The 23,095-nt window shown below is 35.1% G+C and overlaps 4 protein-coding genes and 1 long non-coding RNA gene across 6 annotated transcripts; 4 read left to right on the forward strand and 1 right to left on the reverse strand.

Annotated features, from left to right (window-relative positions):
- Positions 1–352: 352 nt before the first annotated feature.
- On the forward strand, positions 353–4,832 carry LOC140983344 (diphosphomevalonate decarboxylase 1-like). The gene is made up of 10 exons (XM_073450357.1): positions 353–753; positions 1,353–1,551; positions 2,118–2,181; positions 2,484–2,547; positions 2,638–2,718; positions 3,483–3,569; positions 3,715–3,872; positions 3,982–4,030; positions 4,221–4,345; positions 4,458–4,832. The coding sequence occupies exons 1-10, from the start codon at positions 379–381 to the stop codon at positions 4,678–4,680; spliced, it is 1,425 nt and encodes a 474-aa protein (XP_073306458.1). The 5' UTR covers positions 353–378; the 3' UTR covers positions 4,681–4,832.
- A 1,136-nt stretch (positions 4,833–5,968) lies between these two features.
- On the forward strand, positions 5,969–8,784 carry LOC140982505 (endo-1,4-beta-xylanase 5-like). The gene is made up of 6 exons (XM_073449041.1): positions 5,969–6,133; positions 6,465–6,520; positions 6,601–6,850; positions 6,976–7,145; positions 7,237–7,335; positions 7,404–8,784. The coding sequence occupies exons 1-6, from the start codon at positions 6,079–6,081 to the stop codon at positions 8,538–8,540; spliced, it is 1,767 nt and encodes a 588-aa protein (XP_073305142.1). The 5' UTR covers positions 5,969–6,078; the 3' UTR covers positions 8,541–8,784.
- Positions 8,785–9,886: 1,102 nt separating this feature from the next.
- On the forward strand, positions 9,887–11,277 carry LOC140982653 (uncharacterized). The gene is made up of 2 exons (XR_012176327.1): positions 9,887–10,281; positions 10,320–11,277. It is a non-coding gene; the product is annotated as an uncharacterized lncRNA (long non-coding RNA).
- Positions 10,358–14,590, reverse strand: LOC140982652 (uncharacterized). Of its 2 annotated transcripts, XR_012176326.1 has the most exons (6): positions 14,137–14,590; positions 12,522–13,260; positions 11,670–12,042; positions 10,818–11,219; positions 10,507–10,724; positions 10,358–10,417 (listed from the first exon to the last, which is right to left on the reverse strand). XR_012176326.1 is itself a non-coding variant. In XM_073449277.1 (4 exons), the coding sequence occupies exons 1-4, from the start codon at positions 14,402–14,404 to the stop codon at positions 11,169–11,171; spliced, it is 1,404 nt and encodes a 467-aa protein (XP_073305378.1). In that variant the 5' UTR covers positions 14,405–14,590; the 3' UTR covers positions 10,861–11,168. The 2 variants fall into 2 exon arrangements, 1 of the variants encoding a protein (XP_073305378.1); XM_073449277.1 differs by lacking the exons at positions 10,358–10,417; positions 10,507–10,724 and having other exon boundaries at positions 10,861–11,219; positions 12,522–13,233.
- A 2,876-nt stretch (positions 14,591–17,466) lies between these two features.
- On the forward strand, positions 17,467–21,968 carry LOC140983463 (uncharacterized). Its single transcript, XM_073450525.1, has 14 exons — positions 17,467–17,802; positions 18,541–18,652; positions 18,788–18,900; positions 19,064–19,186; positions 19,272–19,444; positions 19,565–19,640; positions 19,937–20,023; positions 20,298–20,378; positions 20,496–20,528; positions 20,760–20,813; positions 20,897–20,938; positions 21,373–21,451; positions 21,544–21,614; positions 21,686–21,968. The coding sequence occupies exons 1-14, from the start codon at positions 17,617–17,619 to the stop codon at positions 21,785–21,787; spliced, it is 1,332 nt and encodes a 443-aa protein (XP_073306626.1). The 5' UTR covers positions 17,467–17,616; the 3' UTR covers positions 21,788–21,968.
- The last annotated feature ends 1,127 nt before the right edge of the window (positions 21,969–23,095 follow it).

The raw sequence follows: 23,095 nt of genomic DNA on the forward strand, positions 1-23,095 counted from the left end.
ATATATTATTAAGTTTGAAATGTATAGAGTAACGAACTTTTAATGTCATGGTCTGTTTTAATAATTATATATATAAATAAAGTGTTAAAATTTTAAAGCAAGTCATATGTAGCTCAACGAATAGATTCTTAGTTTTCTAAGCACTAAGTTGTAGGTTCAATTTTTATTTATTTTTTAATTAATATATCAAAAATTACTATATAATTTATCAATATTTTTTATAATTATATTTTAATTTTCATTTAAATATAAATAAAATAAATTATAAAAAAATATTGGTTAGGTGCATCAATACACTAGTAAATATATAAAAATTCTCGCCTAATTTGCAATTCAATAAAGCGAGCTCGTCTTCTCTGACCAAACATAGCGACGCACATGTCACATGCGCATATACGTACAGAAAAGTGTACCCACATTCGCATTTACAAAAGCTTGATTTCCTCCCAATTCCGAGATCCGATTCAACATACACACGCACGCACTGAGGGAATAGCAAACATATTTTTCTTCTTTTTTCTTGCAGTAACGCGAATGGAGGCGGATGGCGTGAAAAATTGGGTGTTGGTAGTGACGGCACAGACGCCGACGAATATAGCGGTGATTAAGTACTGGGGGAAGAGGGATGAATCCCTTATTCTTCCTATCAATGATAGTATTAGCGTTACTCTCGATCCGGCCCACCTTTGCACCACCACTTCCGTTGCCGTTAGCCCTTCCTTCACTCACGATCGAATGTGGCTGAATGGGAAGGTAAAATTTCCTTTTTACGTTGTTGATATTTGTTTGTTTTTCTTTGTCGGCGGTATGTCGATGTTTCTGTTTTCAGCTGAATGCTATATTTTTTGTCCACTGTTGGCTTTCTCAGTGCAAATCTACCATTTGATTTTGACTCGAGTCTCAGTTCTGGTTTTGGGTGATTATTAGAATTGTCTATGCATTCTCATTTAATATTTTGGTGCAAAATATGAACCATTGAGTCAAAACTCGGAAATTTTGAGATTGGGCAGTTTTTGAATGTTTATTTGTACTTCTTGAGCTAAAGTATTCGCTTCGATGAGCTGGTAGGGGGTCCAGTTTGCTTACCATTTTAAATGAATTAATTCATAAAGACTTTTATTATTACCGATAAAAGCTTGCTAGCTAAAGAAATACTCTAGCTGGATAAAGTTTAATGGATTTGAATTGTAATTTTTCTGTTATATTCCCTCTTTTATTGTCGCGCAAAATTCTGCTAGGCCATATTCCAGAAAATTTTTTTGGGTTTCTTTTTTTATCCTGTAACAGAGGCAGATTCAAATAATTTAGAGATTCTGACATATTAGTGCATGTATGAATTCTGGTTAGCGTAGGAGATATCTCTTTCTGGAGGCAGATTCCAAAATTGTTTGAGGGAACTTCGCTTCCGTGCTAATGACGTCGAGGACGATGACAATGGTATTAAGATCACAAAAAAGGATTGGGACAAGATGCATGTGCACATAGTTTCCTATAACAATTTTCCTACCGCTGCTGGCTTAGCTTCCTCAGCTGCTGGCTTGGCTTGCCTAGGTAACTTCAATATCCCTCCGTTGACTTATATTCACTGAAGTTTTTTTTAATGGTTGATTTGGACTCGACGTTGCTATTATTGTCTATGCACACTGAAAACCATGGAGATAAGAGGAGATGGATTAGCAGTTATAGATATTTGTCATGTTGGTGTTTTTTGTGATAGTTCTGATTTTCCTAAAATGTATTGGCTTTTATTTTATTTTTTGTGAAGTAGTTGATTGCACCTAGCATCACCCTTTGTTAAACATAAGGATGTCCTACTTCTGCTTTTGATGTTAAAAATGAACATATCCTAGTAGATTGTATTTTATTTTTTTGAGGAAATTTGAATTGATGGCACCGAGGAATGAGGATAATTTATTTGGTAGCAAACTCCAATTTTGGTTCAATATGCTTGATTAGTTAACATTTTTCATATGTGAGCTTAAAGTACAATTCGATATCTAGATTTGATGGTGTTTATTTTGTCGCTATCTCTGCTATAATAGCAAGATTTAAATCTTACTTTTTTATTTACTTAAATTAAATTTAACAACAAAATTATGATATTTGCTTTTTCCCAGTTTTTTCTCTTGCCAAACTCATGAATGTCAAAGAAGATCACAGCAAACTATCTGCTATAGCAAGGTAACAGTTGCCTCTTGATTTGTTAATCCGAGTTATTTTATTTATTCAAGTTTATCTGCTAGGTTGCAGGATTAGTTTAATGCCCTTATAAAGTTTATCTTTTTTGTCTATTTCCTGGATGTGAAACTCCACAGATGCATGCCAGTACACACACTACACACTCTTTGCTTTGTCTCTGTTTCTGTTTATAATTGATGTTATCTCTTTATTTTGTTAATTGATGGTCACTCCTAGCTCATTATAAAATTCAAGAGATGTCAACAGACATAACAAAAAATTTGTTTTTATATTTTCATGTCCAGGCAAGGTTCTGGAAGTGCTTGTCGCAGTCTCTATGGTGGATTTGTCAAGTGGGTCATGGGAAAAGTATGTGTAGTTTCTTAGCATCGTCAGGGATTCTTTCGAAAAAGTATTTAATGGTCATTTTTTTCTCAAATTATTTTTTTTTGGTTGAAGGAGGAAAATGGAAGTGACAGCATTGCAGTTCAACTTGCAGACGAGAAGCACTGGGATGACCTTGTTATTGTTATTGCAGTGGTGCGTATCCATCCTTTCCTGATTAAAATGCAAGTCACTTACTTTACATGTAACTGCTCTCTTTTCAATTATACCACTTTGTCGTGATATTCTTGATTCACCTGTCACGATTAATCCATTATCCTAGGCTGGAGTATTTTTTCTTAATTTTCTTTTTCTCGATATTTTATTTTCTGCTGTACCTGTATTAAGTGATATTAAGTCAGAATCTTATTTGTGTTTTCACTAGTATTAAACTGTCAATTCATAATAATACGTTTTGGTGATAGGGTTCCCTTTTGATTGCCTTAGTTAATTGATCACGTTATCGCTTTTTGGGTCTACATAATTTCTTTTATATTTACTAGCTACCAGACAATTGAGTATCTATATGACAGTTTATTTTATCCTTTGCTTTGAGTGTCAATTAGCTATTGCTAATTGACAGTGAGTAAATAAGAAAATGTTTAATGACCTTCATAAAAAATTGATAAATATTTCAGATATATGTTTGACATTACTGTCTAATCATTTTAGTCCAATTACTGTGGTAAAATATTTTGTTATAAAGTTGCTTAGCGTTTTAAGCTGTTATGGTGTAGCTCTAATGTGTTTACAACATGTAAAAACCATCAACGTCTTTCTCTCTTTTTTCTTTCCTTTTTTTCCTTCTTTTGTTCCTCTAAGATGAAGTTAATGATTCATGCATTGATCGATCCCTGGTTTAGTTGTTTCCTGTGACTCACTATCTGTCACTTTTGTGTTTGGGCTTATTTTGGGTTCAGGTAAGTTCAAGCCAGAAGGAAACAAGCAGTACCTCAGGGATGCGTGATACAGTTGAAACCAGTGCATTGATAGAACATAGAGCAAAGGTATATAATGTTCCTCCCCACTAGTTTTAAGAAGTTTTTGAATGCTTATTAGATGTCAGAAAGATTATTGTTCCTCGGTCATTTTGAGAACCTCAATGGTTTTTAGGCAGTTTCTGAAGGTCACTCCACTTTTCGAATTTTACAGGTTGTAGTGCCAAAACGGATAATACAAATGGAGGAAGCAATTAAAAATCGTGATTTTCCTGCTTTCGCTGCCCTGACTTGTGCCGACAGTAATCAGTTTCATGCTGTCGCTCTGGATACCTGCCCTCCTATATTTTACATGAATGATACTTCCCATAGGCAAGTTCCTTTTTCTGTTTTTAATTATGGCTCTCTATTCTCTTATATGCAAATACTTTCCCCCAAAGAAGCACTTTGTGGTAATCTCATCGGGGCATTCATTTTTCAGGATAATCAGCTGCGTCGAGAAATGGAATCGGTTTGAAGGAACATTTCAGGTTCTTTTCTCTATCTTCAGTTGACCTTTGAGCTAATCAATCATTAGCATCCAACTCAAATAGGCTTGATACTTTCTCAAAAGCCTATTGTTACAGATGGCTGAATCAATCAGTAACCCGGTTACGGTTTCACTGAATAACATTTTAATTAGAACGCATTTTAAGCAACTAACAACAAGATATTTGACAGGTTGCTTATACTTTTGATGCCGGGCCAAATGCAGTTTTAATTTCACGCGACAGAAAGACTGCTGCCCTTCTGCTTCAGAGGCTGCTTTTTTACTTCCCTCCTCAATCAGAAACTGACTTGAACAGGTGTTTTTCAATTTCGAAATTTGTTCCAACCATTGTCTCCTTCATTTTCACTTCTCCAATCTGTATGAACATATATCCATCTTATCTTGGTTATATGCTACCTTTATCGCAGTTATGTTATTGGTGACAAAACAATTTTACGAGATGCGGGCATTCAGGAAGTAAAGGATAGTGAAACATTGGCTCCACCTCCGGAGATAAATGCTAATACTCCAGCCCATAGATACAAGGGAGACATTAGCTATTTTATCTGCACGGGTCCTGGGAGAGGTCCTGTAGTACTCACCGACGAAAACCAATCTCTTATTGATCCCAAGACAGGGTTGCCCAAGTGAAAAGAAGAGGCTCGAGTGTTTGAATTTGTTTTTGCCCAAGTTAATTTAAGTTGGAGCTTTTTCAATATTTTAAGTGTACTAATATGATACGCATGGTTCAGTTTCTTTTTGACAGTCTTGAATATCAGTCTACGGTTTCTTTGGCAGAATAATTATTCATGTGTGATTGAGTCTGTCAACAGTCGATGTAATAAATTGGCCTTTTTTTTCTTTTTTTTTTTTCCTTTCTTTTTTCTGATTCTTGATTAAAAATTGATGTAATCATAAGGTGGACGGCGAATTTTCCTTAACTTCGGCCTTCATTTTTGAACTCATGTTTCTTGTTATTAATTTATCTTGTATTTTGAACTTACTTTTGGTGGAAGCGAGTATTGGAGATTCATGCAATGGAAGATGGAACCATATTTGAAACCAAAAACTTACTGAACATTCAATAACAGAAATGAAGCATCAATAATTTTTGGGTTGATTAGTTCCAATACAATGTATTTCAAAAAGTGAATCAAGGGAAGAAAGGTACATCAACATTTCTTTTTCCAATTCCAGCCCTTTAACACACATATAGATAGCCTAGCTAGTGTATACAGAGGAGTGATCATGGAAATAAAGGTAACCAACAATAATGTGAGCTCCCGCACAGCTTGTTCTATCTTATATGGGGAGAAATACCATTGTGCAGGACTAGGATAACTATTGAATTAAGGTAGACCAGACAAAAATAGGTGGGACGACTACAATCTAAATGGTTGACAATACACAGGGAGAGATTCTTCAGATGTAGCATAGAATTTGCCCTAACAAACACACTATCGAGACTTCGAATTGACGTGGAACCAAGATTGGAAGAGAGTATAATTGAAGCATGGATAATTGTTGTGTTGAAAAATGTTGGACCATCTCCAACTATTGTTCACGAAAGAAGAATGTCTAATCCAACGAAAGAAGCATACTCAAAGATGCAGCTAGGGCTAGTGACAGGAATAGGTATTTGAAAAATCAAAATAATTCAAGTTTGCTTTTATTTTATAAAAATATCTTTATACGAATACTAGTATGTTTATTATTTTTTTGGAGGAAGAAAATATAACTAAAACTAGTTATCATCAATAAAATTCGAAGAATCATGCGCACCTTTCAATATCTGATGGAAAGCAACGAAGAATGAACCACCTCACGAATATGTAAGTAAAAATAGTAAAGAGAAATTTGTGGACCAAAATTCTCGTAGTTCTTTTTTTTTTTTCCCTATTTAAACGCTTCGAATCAAACCAACAATTTCAAGTTTTTCCCCCCACCAAAAAGGTGTTTTTGGTGGAATAGAAAAATACTTCTTCTTCTTAACAAAAATAGAAATTCTTCCATTAGTTTCTTCGGAAAAACACCAAAAAATTCTCAACAATGGCGAAGTTCTTGAAACCTTGCTTGTTTCTTTTTGTCATTGTTTTTGTATCTGGTACGAATTTGAATTGTACATCTATTTCCCTTGACTTTTTTCAAATAAACTTTTTATGACATGTTAAAACTAGTAAATATCGTGGAAAGCATTTATAAAATCAAAGTGGGTTGTTTTTAAAATTTTCATTTTTCCGAAGAAGATGAATCTTGAAATCCTTGATATAATATATACCATTAATTTTTTTGTGATATCCCTTGATTATAACATCGAGTGTAAAAAGTCAGTCTTGGAGGGGTTGAGAAATTTTTTTGCCATGAAACCAAACGTAGTGCTAACTATTATGGTTTAGTTTCAAATACTTACACGTTGTTTTTTGTGTGTTTCACAGGTAATTCCCAAGTTTCTTCCGCTTTACGGCCTTATGACTACTCATACACAGCTGAGGCAGGCTAGCTTCTCTTTGTGATTATACGAAATCCGTACTGTTTATTTACTTATCTCGATTCGTTTGTCCGTGCATGCAGTGTCTTAAAACACCATTGAAACCCCAATACGATGGAGGGATAGTTGTGAATCCTGAACTGAGTCAAGGATTGACTGGTTGGGAAGGTTATGGAAAAGCAAGAATCCGGATCGAAGTAGCTGATGAAGGTAGCAACAAGTACATCACTGCCGCCACCACCGATTTGGCTGCTTCAGCCCGCGTCAACACTTCCTTTCACAGCTTTGCACAAAATTTTCATCTCGACAAAGACATGCTCTATTCCTTCTCTGGTACGTTCATCCAATATCAAAATTGAATTTCAACTAGTGCATGTTTTTGCACGAGTTCTCACATTATACTAATATTCATATCTTATGATTTCTGAAACTATGGCATGTATTGTTATGTTTTGTAGCTTGGTTGCAAGTAAGGGATGGAGAGGCCCATATAAAAGCTATGATCAAGCCAAAACATAGCAACGTCAGTATTATTATTGGCAGGGTCGAGGCTCGGGAAGGTTGTTGGTCCATGCTCAAGGGTGGCTTCGTCGTCGACGTCTCCGGCCCCGCGACGCTTTACTTTGAAGTATTTTTCTGCTGCTATATTGATTGTGTGATCCTTGTAATATCTAAATTTATACTTATTTATTCTAATAATTTCTTTTTCAAATTTTCAGAGCGACCTTTCAATTGCTGAAATATGGGGAGATAGCATCTCATTGCAGCCATTCACATATGAAGAATGGAGATCCCACCAATATGAAACCATCGAGAAGGTACGTACATGTTTCTCACTAGATTTCCATGCATCATATGATGCCAACAATTCGTATGTCCATTTCAGGTACGCAAGACCAAGGTGAAACTCCAAGCCGTGGACAAAGCTGGTCAACCCGTACCCAACGCCAAAGTATCCATCAAACAGATGGAGCCCCATTTCCCACTGGGCTCCGCATTAACCGTGCACATCCTCAACAACACGGCGTACCAGAACTGGTTCCTCCCCAGATTCCGATACGCTGTCTTCGACCGTAATCTCAAATGGAACGTAGTAGAGGAAGTAAGAGGCATCGTCAACTACACGCTGCCGGATAGATTACTTGAATTCTCCAAGGAACACGACCTCATCGTCCGAGGCCACACAATCCTCTGGGCAAACCCGATAAAGTTACCCCCTTGGTTCGGAAACCTTACCGAAAACCGTGAATACTTCCAAGCAGCAGTGGACATGAGAGTAGAGTCGGTGGTGAACAGATACAAGGGCCAATTTATTCACTGGGATGTCCTGAATGAGAACATGCATTTTTCGTTCTACGAAGACAAATTAGGCCCTGATACCACTGTCGATTTGTTCAAGAAGGTGCAGGAGATCGACCCGGAAACCACACTGTTTCTGAATGAGTATTTCACAATAGAGAAGGCTGTGGACAAGCTAGCATCCCCACCTCTTTATTTGAAGAAGATAGAGGAGTTGAGGAAGAAGGGGTTTAACGGGACTATTGGTATCGGGTTGCAAGCCCATCTTACCTGGTTGAGCCTGCCGTATATGAGGGCCTCGTTGGATGTGATTGCTTCCACGAAGTTGCCTGTTTGGGTGACAGAACTGGATGTCTCCGTTTACTCTCCAGACAGGGTGTGGGCCTTGGACAATGCGATGAGGGAGATTCATTCTCACCCTACAGTTCAAGGCATGCTGCTTTGGGGTTCATGGTATCCACAGCCAAAAGGGTGCTGGAGGATGTGCTTAACAGATGATAACTTCAAGAACTTGGGTACAGGAGATGTGCTGGACAAGTTCTTAAATGAAGTTAAACATGGAGATGGTGTGCATGGAACCACTGATAACAATGGTTACTTCGAGGCGTCACTCTTTCATGGAGAATACGAAGCTCAGATCGAGCATAGCAAGTCGGGTTCTGAGAGATTCCAGGTGTTGCCAACCCTAGAGCCACAAGATCCGGTGATCCTCCGGGCCGCGTGATAAAAAAAAACCGACAGGACCAAGAATTCGAATGAAAATATGCATGTAAATGGGTTAATAATGGTATGTACAACACACTTGTGTAATGAAAATATGTATGTAAGTGGGAAATGCGTATGTACGACAAACTTGTGTAAAGCTTGTTAAAAGGAACGAAACCTTCTTTCAATGGGAATTTAAAAAACTATTACCAACTCATGTTTCTTGTTATTAATTTATCTTATCTCTACTATAAGTAATGAATTTAGGGTCTTATATTGAAAAAATAAAAAATCATTTACATAAGTACTAATTAAATAAGGATAAAATAGGGAAGTTGTTTGTATAAATATATTTTCAATGAATTTCTTAATTTGTTTGGAAAAAGAAATAAACTTATACAATTGGGAAGGAGTTAGTATAACTTAAAAGACTTTAAAAAATTAAAATAAAAGACTAAATTAATAAAAAGTTAGCGACTTTAGTAGTTTTTGTTGTTATTTCAATAGTTTATCATTTAGAAGAAGATTGTTTATTTTACATTAATATAGTGGATTCACTGAATAGACACGATCGATTGTTAAATTAATTTAAATATTATTAAAATTTAAATGGAAGAAAAAAATCTAAAATTTATTATCCTTATATTGAAGTTTTACTTGGTGTTTTCTTTAAGTAACTTTCAATTTATTTAGATGAAAGGGACTCGTACACTTTTTTCAGGTAGTGATGAAATTAAATTATTCTTATCTTGGTTGTTATAAACATTAATTTTTTTTCTTTTCTTTCAGTCATAGTGATTAATTTATAAAATTTCCTATTTATTTATTGTAAGCTAAAAACTTAAAGGAATATACGTAAGACTTAAATTTTATTTCCTCTTTGGCCATATTTGTATCATGTGACTTGCAAAAAAATACCCATCCCATAATGATGGACAAAATGTGGACAATAATGATATCTCACAATGTAAAAACTTTTCTCCTCTCACCGTTTTATAGTAGAAATAGAAATTTATTTATAGCAAATAGATAAATCATTATTGTCCACATGGGTAAAAGATTAAAACAAACTATTACCAAATCTAAAATTCGATATCATCTTAAAAATGAGCCATGCAATTTCCCGTATTACTCCCACTGATTGTAAAAGATGATCTCTTCAAACACGTAAACAGTTGGGAGCTTACGTTCTTGACTTCTATGGTAACATCATTTTTGCTAGTTTAATTTCATACTTGGTATTGCGCAAATATCCAGACAGAAAATCCAGTGGTGTCGCTGCCATGGTGCAATAGTACACAAATTACTGCCCTCATTTTCACCAAAGCAAACCATAAACTCCTTGCACTTGTAGCACTATCCCAAAAAAATACGTTCTTAGTCAAAAAAACTTCGTTCCAAGTGCTTTTTTTTTACGATTTATACGTATTAAAATAATATCATTCATCTACGCATATGAAACAGGTTCAAAAAGCACTATTACTACTGCCCTTCAAATTAAATTAAATCAAATCATTTTTCGTGATAGCTGATGCAAACGAAAAAAATGCACACATGAAACAAAAAAGCGCGATTAAAATGGAAAATTTTGATGCTGCATCACATATGCAGACACTCACAGATTGCAAGACAAGAAATATCAGAGGTTTAAACATTGTTGCAGCCCCCACTTCGCCGAAATTGTAAGACAAGTTATATCTGACCTTTAAACATTGTTGTAGCCTCCGCCCCCGCTGGGGCTTTCATTGTATGACCGAGCAGTAGTTATATCTGACCTTTAAACATTGTTGTAGCACAGCATTCTGGATTCCCTTTTTTTGACAAGAACTTGTGCTGCAATTTAAATTCAGTCTACAGTGCATTATGGTGAAAACCCTCTTTCAGTAAAAAGATAACCTGCTAGATTTGAAAAGAGATAATTATATTTATGTTTCAACGTATTACATATATCCAAAAATATTAAACCAAAATGTGAATATTCAGACCCCATGAGAAGGGGGATGAATGAGTCGGGTTGAGCACGGATCATCTGGTTGGGAAAATTTCTGACGTCAATTTCAGGTGCAGCCAATTGAACAATAAATTTTGCGTAGCTCATTTAGAGCTTCACGTAGAATAAAAAGCTCGAGCAGTCAAGCTTGACTTGAGATTTGTCTGAATTGCCGAGAAGTAGTCTTACTTCCACCCCTAAACCTACAATTTTCTGAGGATGGGATGCGTAATTAGTACATACATCGGCAGAGGTAGCTGAGACTTGCAACTTGGCAAAAATGGATTATTAAGTTACAGAAGATACCTGGGGACACAATCGATATTCAAGTTTACAGCTCTGATATTCCTTTTCCAGTTTTGTTTTTTTATCATCATCATCACCTGTATCAGCGGCAGAAAGGCAGAGCCCTAGGGAGCTCAGTCAACTATCTTTAGTGACGCCGCTGACAACAAACTCCATCAAGAAGCTTCCAATCAAACTGAGATTTGCTGGATGGACCAAAACTAGGGAATGCAAGATCCAGAACCACTACCCAGCTCATCTCAGTCACTTATGCCTGCACCCTAGCCAGGGAATTAATATGCCGCCCTAGCAGCCACAATTTCAAGGAGGCCCAAAACCTTCCTGGCTGGGTGCAGGCATGGCCCAGACCCCTCACCGAGGCCGGGCTATTCCAAAACTTTCATCATGTTGCTGCTGATGAGACTGAAATGAGAAATTAGCAAAAGGTGATGGGTTGTGACTGTTTGTCTAAGCAACAATTTATTAAAAAAAACAGTGAAGATCAAACAGGAATAAGTTAAACAAAATGTGAAAATTAAACTTTACAATCTAATAATCTGGAGGGGTTAAGCAGAATGCTATGAACTAACATAATTGTCAGGCACAATAATAGAAATTTAATTATCAAGTACAAGCAGAGCTATCAATGATATAATACCAAATTTCGTTTTATAATAAAAATGGGCATATAAATTTATAAACCCTAGATAACTGTATAGTCTACCTCCACGTATTGTGCATTTTCTTCGCACAATTAAAAAAATACCCTCGTGAATAAGGGAGCCAAATTTTCATTAATGGGAAGGAAGTCACTCATAGGTACCCAAATTAGTCAAACCAGAGAAATAGATAGGACCTCCTAAGAAATCATACCTGTGAAAAAGTCTGGTGAACCTGTTCATGTGGATGGATGTAAGGCAATCCAGCTGGTTGACAAGGATACTGTGGAGAATTCAAGTAGAGTCCAGAGTTTGCGTGCACATTGACATTACCAGGACTAAATGGGGACAACACAGCTTCTGTAGGACCATACCCAATACCACTAGGACCTGATGGTGAAACCCATGGCCCAGGTATATGTTGGGGAACAGGTCGAGGCTGATGTTCAGAAGAAATTGAGGGCTGCCCGTGACTTGATCCAAGCTGTGGGAATTCAGTATTGTAGTTTATTGCAGGTGCATACATAGGCTGAATTGTGTATGCCCCTCCACTAAATCCAAACCCAGGGTCAAACCTTTGCATGTACCTGAGAAAATTGTAAAACATTAGCTCCTACCCAGCGAATGAAAGCCAGATAATTTTTTTCCCTTTTTTCAAACTCTTGAAAGTAACTCTGTGGACCAAAGCTAGATCCATGTCCAAAAGTAATCCAAAAGAATATGGGGGGAGATCAGCAAAACGAATTGCTGTCTATTAATCAAAAACCATCAATGTTCATAAAAAAATTAAAACAATTCACATTTAACAGAATTAAGAGGATCCACCTAGTGTTCACTGGTTAAATACAGCAAATGCGATGAACAATATTAAACTAAAGCACAGTCATAATTAAATAAAAAACAAAATAGCAAACTCTTTAACAAAAAACAATTTGAATGTGAACCCTCTTTAAAAAAGTAAAAATCATAATGATAAAAAACAAATTGTGAAGTACTAACAGTAACGATGTCAAACATGAACAAAAAGGAGTGAAACTGGCAAGGATGGAAAAAGAGTAAAGCATACCTGTCGTATCTCCTGTCATAGTCGGGATCCTTACGATCACCTTCACGATCCCGAAAGATAGCCACTCTATTGTTTGTTTTGGGCCTACCTATGGACTCCTTCTCGGTCATACTTCCAGTTATTCTACTGCTGATTACAGAAGAATCAGAATAACTTCTGCCAATATTCACATCAGACCCACCTACTGGAAAAAGTCTTTCTTCTACCCTTTTATTCCCCATTGAACCACGTTGAAAACCATCCTGAGTCCTATGTTCAGCTTCTGGCTTCCCACTTGAACTTCCACCGGAACTGCTGGAACTAAATATCCGTGCCCGAGCCCTATTATATTCCTCCTTTCTTTCCTCCACACTTTTAGAACTGTTGGATTTGGCTAAATGCACATTTGAATTGCCTGTAGTCTGTGATCCCTTTTGTGGCCTTTGCTTGATTGCAACCTTTAAACCTCCACCCTCTTCAGTAGGTAGATTTACAGGAATGTCAGCCAGACGAATCAAAGGAAACCGATTATTAGACGTCTTCCGAACAATGATCCTAGAGCCAGATCCATCGGGAAGATTATTATCCAATAAAACCATGGACTGTAGAGAATAGTGCTGGGCAACGCGATGTGCAGCCAAGCGCAAATACGAAGTAGGAAGATGTTGGAATTCCATTTGGTCCCTGGTTGGATCGCGAATGAACTTTTCAACATCCTGCTCCATTCGCAGGACTGAACATTCCAGAATATCATTATCCTCTCAAGCATCAAAGACAAATTAAAAACCAAAACAAAGAAACAAAGAAAGAAAGACAATACTCAATCATAGGATCACAAAATCGAACAAACCATCAGGAAAGAAGATCGAGGCCATCTCATTTGTGCATGTCATCAGATTTGATAATATTTTAAACAAACTAAAGGGATAATAAAAAAGTGCAAACGTTGGATTAGAAATAACACATAATCACAGACCATAATAAATAAGGTTGATGCGACAAATCTCACTCATGCATATCAACTGACGTGACAGTTCAAAATTGGTTTTAACAAAAAAAATTAGTTTCACGACTATATGTTCAGGTAATGTACAAATCGGGCTTCAATACAATGTGTGAAAGCATCATTATTTATTGCACATGGAAGGTCTTTAGATATCCAAAAACCAGTGCTGGGGGCATAGACATATATATAAGTCTAAATTCATTTTGCTGACAATGAAATGTGAGCCCCATCCAGCCGTCCCTCACCCCTTTCGTTCACGAAGTGATAAATATTTTGCAAATAGTGCCACTCATATAAGTTTGAAAACTACATAAATATGTATAAAATTATTAATCAGCATGTTTAGACCATTAACTAAATTTTCTCTTGGAAGAGAATATAAGTATGAAAAATTGAAAATACCAAATACATTTGGGAAATCAGTAAAATTCGGCAAAACTAGCTTAATAGAAGAAAATCGAAACATAGATAATTAGTAGAAACTAAAGAACCATGCAAATACTTCCATCTAACACTTGAATTGAAAACTTCTGCAAACAGCAAAAAATAGGGTGTTACGAAAGAATGAATTAAAAGTGGAAAAAAAATCCAACAGATCGATAATCCTAACTGCCTCGAACAAAGACTCACCGGAGAGACGCTCGCGAGGATTCTGTATGGCTTCCCGCAGAAATTGATCCACTGACTGGATCAAATCCTCTTTAACTGAGCCTGAAACCAACCCCGAGCCCTCGGCTATCTCAGGTTGACTTGAACAAGTATTAGTAGAGCTTGAATCCTTTCTAGAAGAAATCATGAGGCGGCGCATGCTGGCGTCCACATCGGCAACCTCCCAAGACTCCGGCGGAGCGAGACCGTCATCCGACGAATCCAACGACGTCGCCGCAGCACTCTCCATGAAATCTTCTCCAAGTGATAATTCTATAGGTCGATGTCAGATTCGTAAATCATCGGATCCAGGTGAATTCCGAGGAACAATAAGGCTCAGATTTGAATAATCAGCTCAATATCATAAAAATATCATTGGGTGAATTACAAGACAAGAAAATAATATTTAGGGTTTCAACAAAGCGATAGGGTTTGAGGATATTTTTATTGGCAATGTGGCTGACACGTGAATAGCACGTGATGCCCTATCTTTTATTATAATTATAAACTAATATATATTAGTTACTCTGCACACAAACAGTTTCTTTTTATCATTATAGATAGATTAAACTGAAATTTGAAAATTATGGAGAGACTAGATTGATATTTGAATTGGTGAAATAAAAAAATAAAAATAAATGTATGTGTCGAATTTTTTTAAAAAAAACAAAAAACAAAAGTGTAATATTAATATCATATAAGAGTAAAATTGGAAGAAAAAGTTGATATCCTTCCTAAGTGGTTACTATCGTGTCCTTAATTTTAATAAAATAGAATAGATATAGATAAAGTATTCTAAAAAGTGGTAGCTGTCAGCGACGATTTATACTGATATTAAAACCAAAATCCCAATATTTTATAAAATTTTGAGCCGAGAATTGCTCGATTATTTCTCAATATAGCAATCATTTATAAATTTTTTTTTATTTTTATTGCAAACCAAAATTATGTAATATCACAAAATATTTAATTTCTATTGATATATAGGCAATTATATTACAATGTTACATAAATGGAATTAAATACACTATTTTTTATTTTTTGGAATTAATATTTTGATGAGATTTCACTAAACTTAACAGACAACTCTAATTATAAAATGTAACTTTATATAGAAAAGAACGACAATATATGTCCTATAGTTTGACACATTAACTCGTTATTATCACTCAACACTACATTTATCGTACTCTTAATTTTTATCTCAGTGTTGACTTAAGCATCCGAGAATATACGCCAGAAACATCTCTGACACCCTATAAATCTTGTTCGTTCATGCATATTCATAAAAAAAAAATAAATCATGTCCAACCCTTGTCGTGATGTGCTGAAAAAGATTTGATTCACCATATCGAACCTATTGTACAGATTTTGATAACACCAATTTTGTAATGTGAAATAATGTCATCCACTTTTATACTTATAAAATCACAATGTTACAATATAATACCATTATGATTTTGTGTGATACATTCAACATTTGAAATTAAGGTTGTTTTTGTTATAATTGTGTTAAAATTGTTTTTCACCGTCAACTTGTCTCGGCCGGCTCATCAAATAGTTGAATTGGGTTGACAATCTCATCTCGCCAGATAATGGGTTGAGACAGGTTGCGGACTAGCTCGTATTAGACTGCTAAATATAACTAAAAAATTATAATGTCCATCCCGCAAAATAGTGAGTGGTGGTTATTGTAGGCCGTCCCAAGCCAGCAATTCGCTGGCCATTTTGAAGACTTGTCTTTTATCTATCGTTTTTATATTAATTGTGGCCCAACTATAACAATTTAGTTATTATCTTAATGGCCCAACTTAACACTTGAGCTGTTAGCGGATCACTTATGGCCCAACCTAAGCCTGGAGCTTTAGCGGATCACTAAGGCCTAACTCTTACACTACAGCTATTCTTGGATAAATTAAATACCCGACAGTTGATTTATTTTTTTATCATTGCAATATGCAATTAAATTAAATTTTTAATTGTTGAAATATTTGATTGGATAAAAATATATAAAAAATAAGAAAAATAAATGACAAACATAATAAAAGTTACAAAATAACTTATTCTAATATATTCCTACACATTTCCCCCGAAGGGTCTTGGTTTAACTTAACTATTTGCTATACTTTTTAAAATTTTGCTTGTAATAAATATAATTACCATACATACTCACTATTTGCTATATTTTTTTAGGCAAAAACTTGTGTGAGACGGTCTCACGGATCATATTTTGTGAGACGAATTTTTTATTTGGGTCATCAATGAAAAAGTATTACTTTTTATGCTAAGAATATTACTTTTTATTGTGAATATCGGTAGGGTTGACCTGTCTCACAGATAAATATTCGTGAGAACGTCTCACAAGAGACTTACTCTACTTTTTAAATCTTAGAGCTCAATAATATTAATGACTGATGAAAAAATATTATTTTTTATTTTAAAAATTTTTACTTTTCATTTTAACTATAGATCAGATACACGTATATTACAAAAATAGATCCGTGAAATCGTTTTTTTCAAAAAAGTATAAAATTGTCAAAAGAAAAAAAATGAACTATCGTGGTTATGGCAACCCACAAAGCATATGCCAGAATTAAATGGCTCGTGTGACCCATCAATTTAGCTAGTGTAGGCACGTGCACAAGTGTGCCCCTGTGCTCAACCCCCGTGTCCCGAACCAAATCAGATGTACAACCCATACACCACGACGTACAAATGCTGAATGCTTGTTCTTCGATCCATTCAAGAAAACCTTATTTGACGCAGAACATTCATTATTGTGGAATGGGCAGCACCTTTTCCACGCCAACCTTATCATTGTTTTACTTTATTGGTAAAAATAATTTAAATATCGTTTTCTCATATATTTTGACCTTAAGAGAAGCAGAAATTATATTTACGAATTAAAATTTGGATTTTATGAATAAGTATTTGAGTATGTCTAATGGGAGACGGTCTCGTGAATCTTTATCTGTGAGATGAGTCAATATTACTGATATTCACAATAAAAAATAATACTCGTAGCATAAAAAATAATATTACTTTATACATGACCCAAATAAGATATCAGCCTAACAAAATACGACCCGTGAGACCGTCTCACACAAGTTTTTGCCTAAGTATTTTTGGTTATATTCAAGACATCTATCTAAACAATGTTGTGTCGATATACTAAATATGTTGATGCAGTGACATAAACATCTCAGCCCGTGTCCTTGTATGATAAATTGTAAAATAACACGTCAGTAGATTTTGGTTTCTATAAATCAGTCGTTGGCTCTATTCGAGCTGAAACAAGCATAAGATTTCGTGAACGCGACCTCAATTGGTTCCAACGTAACAACTCAGGCTGCTACTGTCCTCTATCAATAACTACCAATACAAATCAATTCACACGATCGTTTCTCCTCAAAGACTGGCGCAAAGTGAAGAAAGATAGCTTTTTTTTTTTGGAGATCGATAATGGGTTATTGGTGGGAAGGTATGAGAGGGCTTCGGCCATTGATTCACCTTCTGTTACCGCTGTGTGTGCATTGGGTTGCAGAAGAGATGACCGTTTCTGTGCTTGTTGATGTGACGACTAATGCTCTTTGCCCTGGCCAGAAGACCTGCCCTGAAGCTATATATATCAATGGCCTCCAGCAAACTGTTAGTGTTTTGACTTTTTTTACTTTTTTGATTGATTTTCTTTTTAACTTTGTGTATGTAAAATTTGCTTGATTTAGGAGGAGGGGTGGGGATTTTTTTGAGACTTTCTTGACGTATAATTTATTGTTATATTACTTTGAATTTCCCTTTTCCAGTTTTTGTTGATTTGATGATCGATTAGGTGTTTTAGTATCTTGAATAAAAAGAGAGAGAGAATTTGTTATGAATCCTGTAGTCTGTATAGGTCTATTTGCTAAAGAAATCAACACAAGATATCAAGACAAAAGCTGATGATATTATGCTAAAACAAATGATGATAAGTCACCCGGCTCCTGCATTTTTAAATGTTTTTTGGCAGTGGAGAAGCCAGACAGGCAGGGCCGTAACACTATTTTTCCTTTTTTGAGTTTTAAAGTCAAAGGTTTAGTTTTGCTGTATAGGCTCTCTCCCGCAGTTCCACTGATTCTTGGGGTGCCGCCTGGGCAAGCGGCCGAAGTTGTCCCTGGAAGTGAACTTTTTTAAGAAAGTTGTTCCTAAATCGGCAAATACTATTTCATTAGTGTGAATTGGATTTTTTTCCCCTTAAATAATTGGCCTCTGTATGCAGAGGGATGATATAAGAATCGAACCTTCCATGGATAGAAGAAGAGACAAATTAATCAACTTTTTCTATGGAACACAAACTACGTTTGTTGCTTACATTTTCCTCGTGTTTTAGGACTTCTTTTGTGGTCGTAGGTTGTTGGGATATTCAAGATGATAGTTCTTCCACTGCTAGGCCAGCTTGCAGACGAGTATGGGCGTAAACCGATGCTTCTTCTCACTTGTTCGACCACTATTGTGCCTTTCGGTATGTTTTCTTCAAGCAGTTTCATTCTTTCCATGACACATATGTTATACATAAAATAAACAGTCTACTGTATTATACATATTGCATATTTTAAGTTTTTTGAATATTTAGATTTCATTGTATTACGTTTTGCAGCTTTACTTGCCATCGATAAATCGAAAGGCTCGGTATATGCTTACTATGTTCTCCGGACGATATCTTACATCATAAGCCAGGGGAGCATTTTCTGCATTTCGGTTGCATATGCAGTGAGTGCTTGTTTGTATAATTTTCTTTATAATACCTGTCATGTATATTCTGGCCTTCTCTTCCTCTTCCCGAATTATTTTCTTTTCCCTCTCTCGCCAACACAAGCATTCTAGTCCATTACTGCTGGAACTACTTGTAACTTTATCTCTTTCCTCCATGCAGGCAGATGTTGTGGATGAAGAACGAAGAGCTGCAGCTTTTAGTTGGATCACAGGCCTTTTTTCTGCATCACATGTTGTTGGAAACATTCTTGCAAGATTTCTTCCCGAAGAATACATTTTCGAGGCATGCTGACGATGCCAAATTCAAGGTTTCTCAATTTTTATCTGTCATTTACTTCTTACTTATGTGATTAAACTTCTACTTTCAGGTGTCAATTGGTCTATTGATTTTTGTGCCGGTTTACATGACACTGTTTCTGTCAGAAACAGTGAGGCCTATTATGAGACCTGACCGGCGTATCCCTTATTTAAATAAAGCTTTTAGAGCTGTTCAAGAACGATATTACTCGATGAAGAATGCGGTATATGTTGTCACCAGAAGGTATTGTGGTGCTTTCTTTTTGTTGTAGAGGAAATCGGGATTTTACTGGATCGAAGTTCAGGAAATAAAGTTCTTCATACGGGTTACATGCTTGCTGAAATATTGTCATTTTCTACACAGTCCAACGCTGAAGTGCATTTCTCTTGTTTCCTTCTTCTATGAATTGGGAATGTCTGGCATCAGCAGTGTCCTTTTGGTACTTCTCTGCCTCTTAAAATGACTGATATTTAATCTGTGATGCTGTTTAATTTCAGTATATGTTTTTGTTTGACAATATTTTTGAAAGAATATTTTATTTCGGGCATCAGTGAAGATACATTAGAAATTGTGGCGTTGGATACTGTATTGTGTTCAGAACACCAAAAACTCCGCCACTCTCTTTGATCTGCGTGGAAATAAAAGTAGTATAAAGAAATTATGTAGTTCGTAATGTAAGTAATTTGATTTACTGGAAGTATACTTAAAAATTATTTAATCTTGTCTCCCTTGCAGTACTATTTGAAGTCCACGTTCGGTTTTAACAAAAACCAATTATCAGAAATTTTAATGATGGTTGGAGTAGGCTCGATTTTTTCTCAGGTACTTTATGATTCTCTTCTAATTTTTTGTTTCTTTGATGCTGATAACGAAAAAAATTCTGCTTAGCCAACTCTGGAAAACAAATATTTCGGATCTTTTTATCTACTAACTGCATTCTCTATTTTTGTCTCCTTTTTGGATGATGGAGCGACAGTTAAATCTTACTACTTGTTAAACCACGTATTTTGTTCCAATTTCGCACTTGGTGTACGATTTTCTTGAATTTTCTCGTCTTTCTTGCTCATCTCTATCTCCTTTCATCCCATGTTTCAAGATACTGGTTCTGCCTTTACTCTATCCATTGGTAGGAGAAAAAGTGATTCTCAGTGCAGCCTTGCTCGCGTCTGTAGCATATGTAAGTTAATGCGGTACTTACGATACCAAAAACTGTGGGTTTAAATTCAGTAGATATTACTTATTATTATTTTTTATGTGAAAGAAAACGATCTAACAAAGAGATTTATTTGTGCAGGGACTGCTATGTGGCTTAGCATGGGCACCATGGGTGAGTCAAGTTTTCTTTGTTGCAAGTTTATATTAAGTTAAAAAATTAAAATTTCACAAATATTTACTCTGCTGCCTCTATATTACATATGATACTCGAAATTGTATGTCTAAAGGGCGGCGGACTCGGCATAAGCTTGAAACACAAGTTGAGATTCATCTGGTTTACTTGAGACTGGAGCAATATTATTTATTTAATATTTGTTTCACTGAAAGCTATTGCTATATATAGGTGCCGTATTTGAGTGCTTCTTTTGGAGTTATCTATATCCTTGTGAAACCATCTGTAAGCACTTCCCCTTAACTCTATTATTTTGTAAAAAAATTATGTTAAGGATATCCACATTCATTTTTTCATCGTGTTTACAGACTTATGCAGTTATATCTAAGGCATCAAACTCAGCGGATCAGGTAAGTCTGCACTACCAAATACTTAATTTTGAAGAGCAAGAAGCAAGTCTTGTGGGAGCAAACCTCAAACTAATATTAATGTTTGGATCATGTGATTTTTAATACCATGCAAATATTTTGGATTTCATTTTCATGTGTCGTGAGGAATCTTGGAATTATACCAGTATTTCTAATCTGCATAACTCAGCTCGATAAACAGTAGTTACCATATGCAACCGCTCTCCTTTATACTAAACCATGAAAGTACCACACGCGAAATCTGAAACATCAGATTGTGATTTTGATCGAAAAGTTGATAGAAATATAGCCAGAAAAAGTTTCAAGCAATTACCGGGGTCTTTAAGTTCTGCTATACATGCGCAAAGAATTCAATATTGTCTCTTTCGTAGCTATTTCTAAATATAAAATGATCATACTAACTCATTCTAAATCAGGGGAAAGCCCAAGGATTCATAGCTGGTGTTCAATCCATTGCAAGTTTGCTTTCTCCACTTGCGATGAGTCCACTTACCAGTAAGTCTGTATTCTTATTCTATAATTTTTGAAGCAAAAATGCAGCCCTTTTTCTCGATTTTCTCAAGCCACTATTTCTGGTCTTGTTGCAGCATGGTTTCTATCTAGCAACGCACCTTTCGACTGTAAAGGTTTCAGTATCATTGTTGCATCTCTGAGCATGGTAACTCAACTTCTGTCTTCCAAGAATGGCTCAGTGTCTTGCTATGAGTCTAATGTCACATTGTGTTTCAGGTGGTTTCATTATGCTTCTCTTTCACGTTAAAACTAGACGCCCCGAGTGACAAGAATTTAGAGGACGGAGCAGAAAACATTGAAGCACCACTTTTGTCGTAAGGATTCGGGATATGTCTTGGCATGTCCGTGTCTATCTGACTATCCATATAGTTTGAGAGGCTCTTACGTGACGCTCTTGGTGTAACTTCGAACTGGTAGGAAAAGAGAGTGGGAGAATGTTTCATGTATGTTCTAAAAACATAAAAGTTCCATACAGTGGAATAGAGTTGAATAGTTTTTATTCGGGCGTAGTTATAAATTATTATTATTATTTAATTTTTATGTTTCAGTGAAAGTGTTTGCCCAATTCAAAATATTAGATTCATACAAGAAAAATTATAAAAAAATCACTTATATTCGAAAACTGTTGAAATTAAAAGTTTATATTCATAACTTCAATTTTAATATGTTTCCTCTGAAATATCCTTTGAAGAACATCTTAAAAAATAAGAGTATTTATCTTCAAAAAAAAAGTATTTGATTTGAAAATTTCTTTTTGATTAATAATCATATTTTCAAATATTTAATTTTTTTTAAAAGTAAGTAATAGATGGAGAAGGGTTTTTTAAAATAAAAAATAAAAATATTTAACAAAAATAGATAAAAAAAAATATTTTGAGAATTTATGAAGCTGGAGTGGGGTTTCCCCTTGAAAGTTAAAAGGTTGAGGCAGGATCTTAGATTGCGGCCCCTCTTATTTTTTTTCCCTATTTTTTTTAAAGATTTCTTAAATTATAATTTTCAAATAATTAATAATATAATATGTATTTGAAACTTCAGTTTTTCAAGTACTATTATTAGTTTAAACACATATTAAATAAATAAATAAATTAGTTAAATTATGATTATCAATAAAGAATAAACATATAATAATAACACAAATAATAGTAAATAACGTGAAATAAATTAATAATATCATTGTTGGAAATATTACGATATTGTTTCAACAAAATTATGACAATATTAGTATTATTTATAATTTAATATTATGATATCATATTTAGAAATTAATAGGAAATGAGGTAATTGAGAGTCATCTAACTTCTAAATGGCGTCATTCTAACTTTGCTATTTTGACTATAAAAAAAACAACTTAAATTAATCAAAATAAAAACTCTACTTCAAACTCAACTTCGACATAAAACTTACCCCAAATTCTAACCAAAACTTCATCTCAAACTCCACCCAAATGTGTAAAACTCGACTCAAATTTGAAAACATTGAACCAAATGTTAAAAGTCGACCCAAATATGAACAATTCGATCCAAATACGAAAAACTCAACCCAAATATGAAAAACTCGAACTCAACCTAAATATGAAAAACTTGACCCAAATGTGAAAAGTCAACCCAAAAATGCAAAATTTGA

This window comes from Primulina huaijiensis, chromosome 8, assembly GCF_012295235.1.
Source record: "Primulina huaijiensis isolate GDHJ02 chromosome 8, ASM1229523v2, whole genome shotgun sequence".
NCBI lineage: Eukaryota > Viridiplantae > Streptophyta > Magnoliopsida > Lamiales > Gesneriaceae > Primulina > Primulina huaijiensis.

What these genes read in the sequence shown, in the direction of transcription:
- LOC140983344 (XM_073450357.1), top strand. Translation starts at nt 379, where the DNA reads ATGTCACATGCGCATATACGTACAGAAAAGTGTACCCACATTCGCATT. An exon ending in TGCTGGCTTGGCTTGCCTAG is followed by an intron (nt 1,552 to 2,117) that starts GTAACTTCAATA and finishes GCTTTTTCCCAG; the next exon opens with TTTTTTCTCTTGCCAAACTC. An exon ending in TCAAGTGGGTCATGGGAAAA is followed by an intron (nt 2,548 to 2,637) that starts GTATGTGTAGTT and finishes TTTTGGTTGAAG; the next exon opens with GAGGAAAATGGAAGTGACAG.
- LOC140982505 (XM_073449041.1), top strand. Translation starts at nt 6,079, where the DNA reads ATGGCGAAGTTCTTGAAACCTTGCTTGTTTCTTTTTGTCATTGTTTTT. An exon ending in ACTACTCATACACAGCTGAG is followed by an intron (nt 6,521 to 6,600) that starts GCAGGCTAGCTT and finishes CCGTGCATGCAG; the next exon opens with TGTCTTAAAACACCATTGAA. An exon ending in CATGCTCTATTCCTTCTCTG is followed by an intron (nt 6,851 to 6,975) that starts GTACGTTCATCC and finishes TATGTTTTGTAG; the next exon opens with CTTGGTTGCAAGTAAGGGAT.
- LOC140982652 (XM_073449277.1), bottom strand. Translation starts at nt 14,404, where the DNA reads ATGGAGAGTGCTGCGGCGACGTCGTTGGATTCGTCGGATGACGGTCTC. An exon ending in TCCTCGCGAGCGTCTCTCCG is followed by an intron (nt 13,234 to 14,136) that starts GTGAGTCTTTGT and finishes TGGAATGTTCAG; the next exon opens with TCCTGCGAATGGAGCAGGAT. An exon ending in TATGACAGGAGATACGACAG is followed by an intron (nt 12,043 to 12,521) that starts GTATGCTTTACT and finishes CAATTTTCTCAG; the next exon opens with GTACATGCAAAGGTTTGACC.
- LOC140983463 (XM_073450525.1), top strand. Translation starts at nt 17,617, where the DNA reads ATGGGTTATTGGTGGGAAGGTATGAGAGGGCTTCGGCCATTGATTCAC. An exon ending in GCATTTCGGTTGCATATGCA is followed by an intron (nt 18,901 to 19,063) that starts GTGAGTGCTTGT and finishes TCCTCCATGCAG; the next exon opens with GCAGATGTTGTGGATGAAGA. An exon ending in TAGGCTCGATTTTTTCTCAG is followed by an intron (nt 20,024 to 20,297) that starts GTACTTTATGAT and finishes CCATGTTTCAAG; the next exon opens with ATACTGGTTCTGCCTTTACT.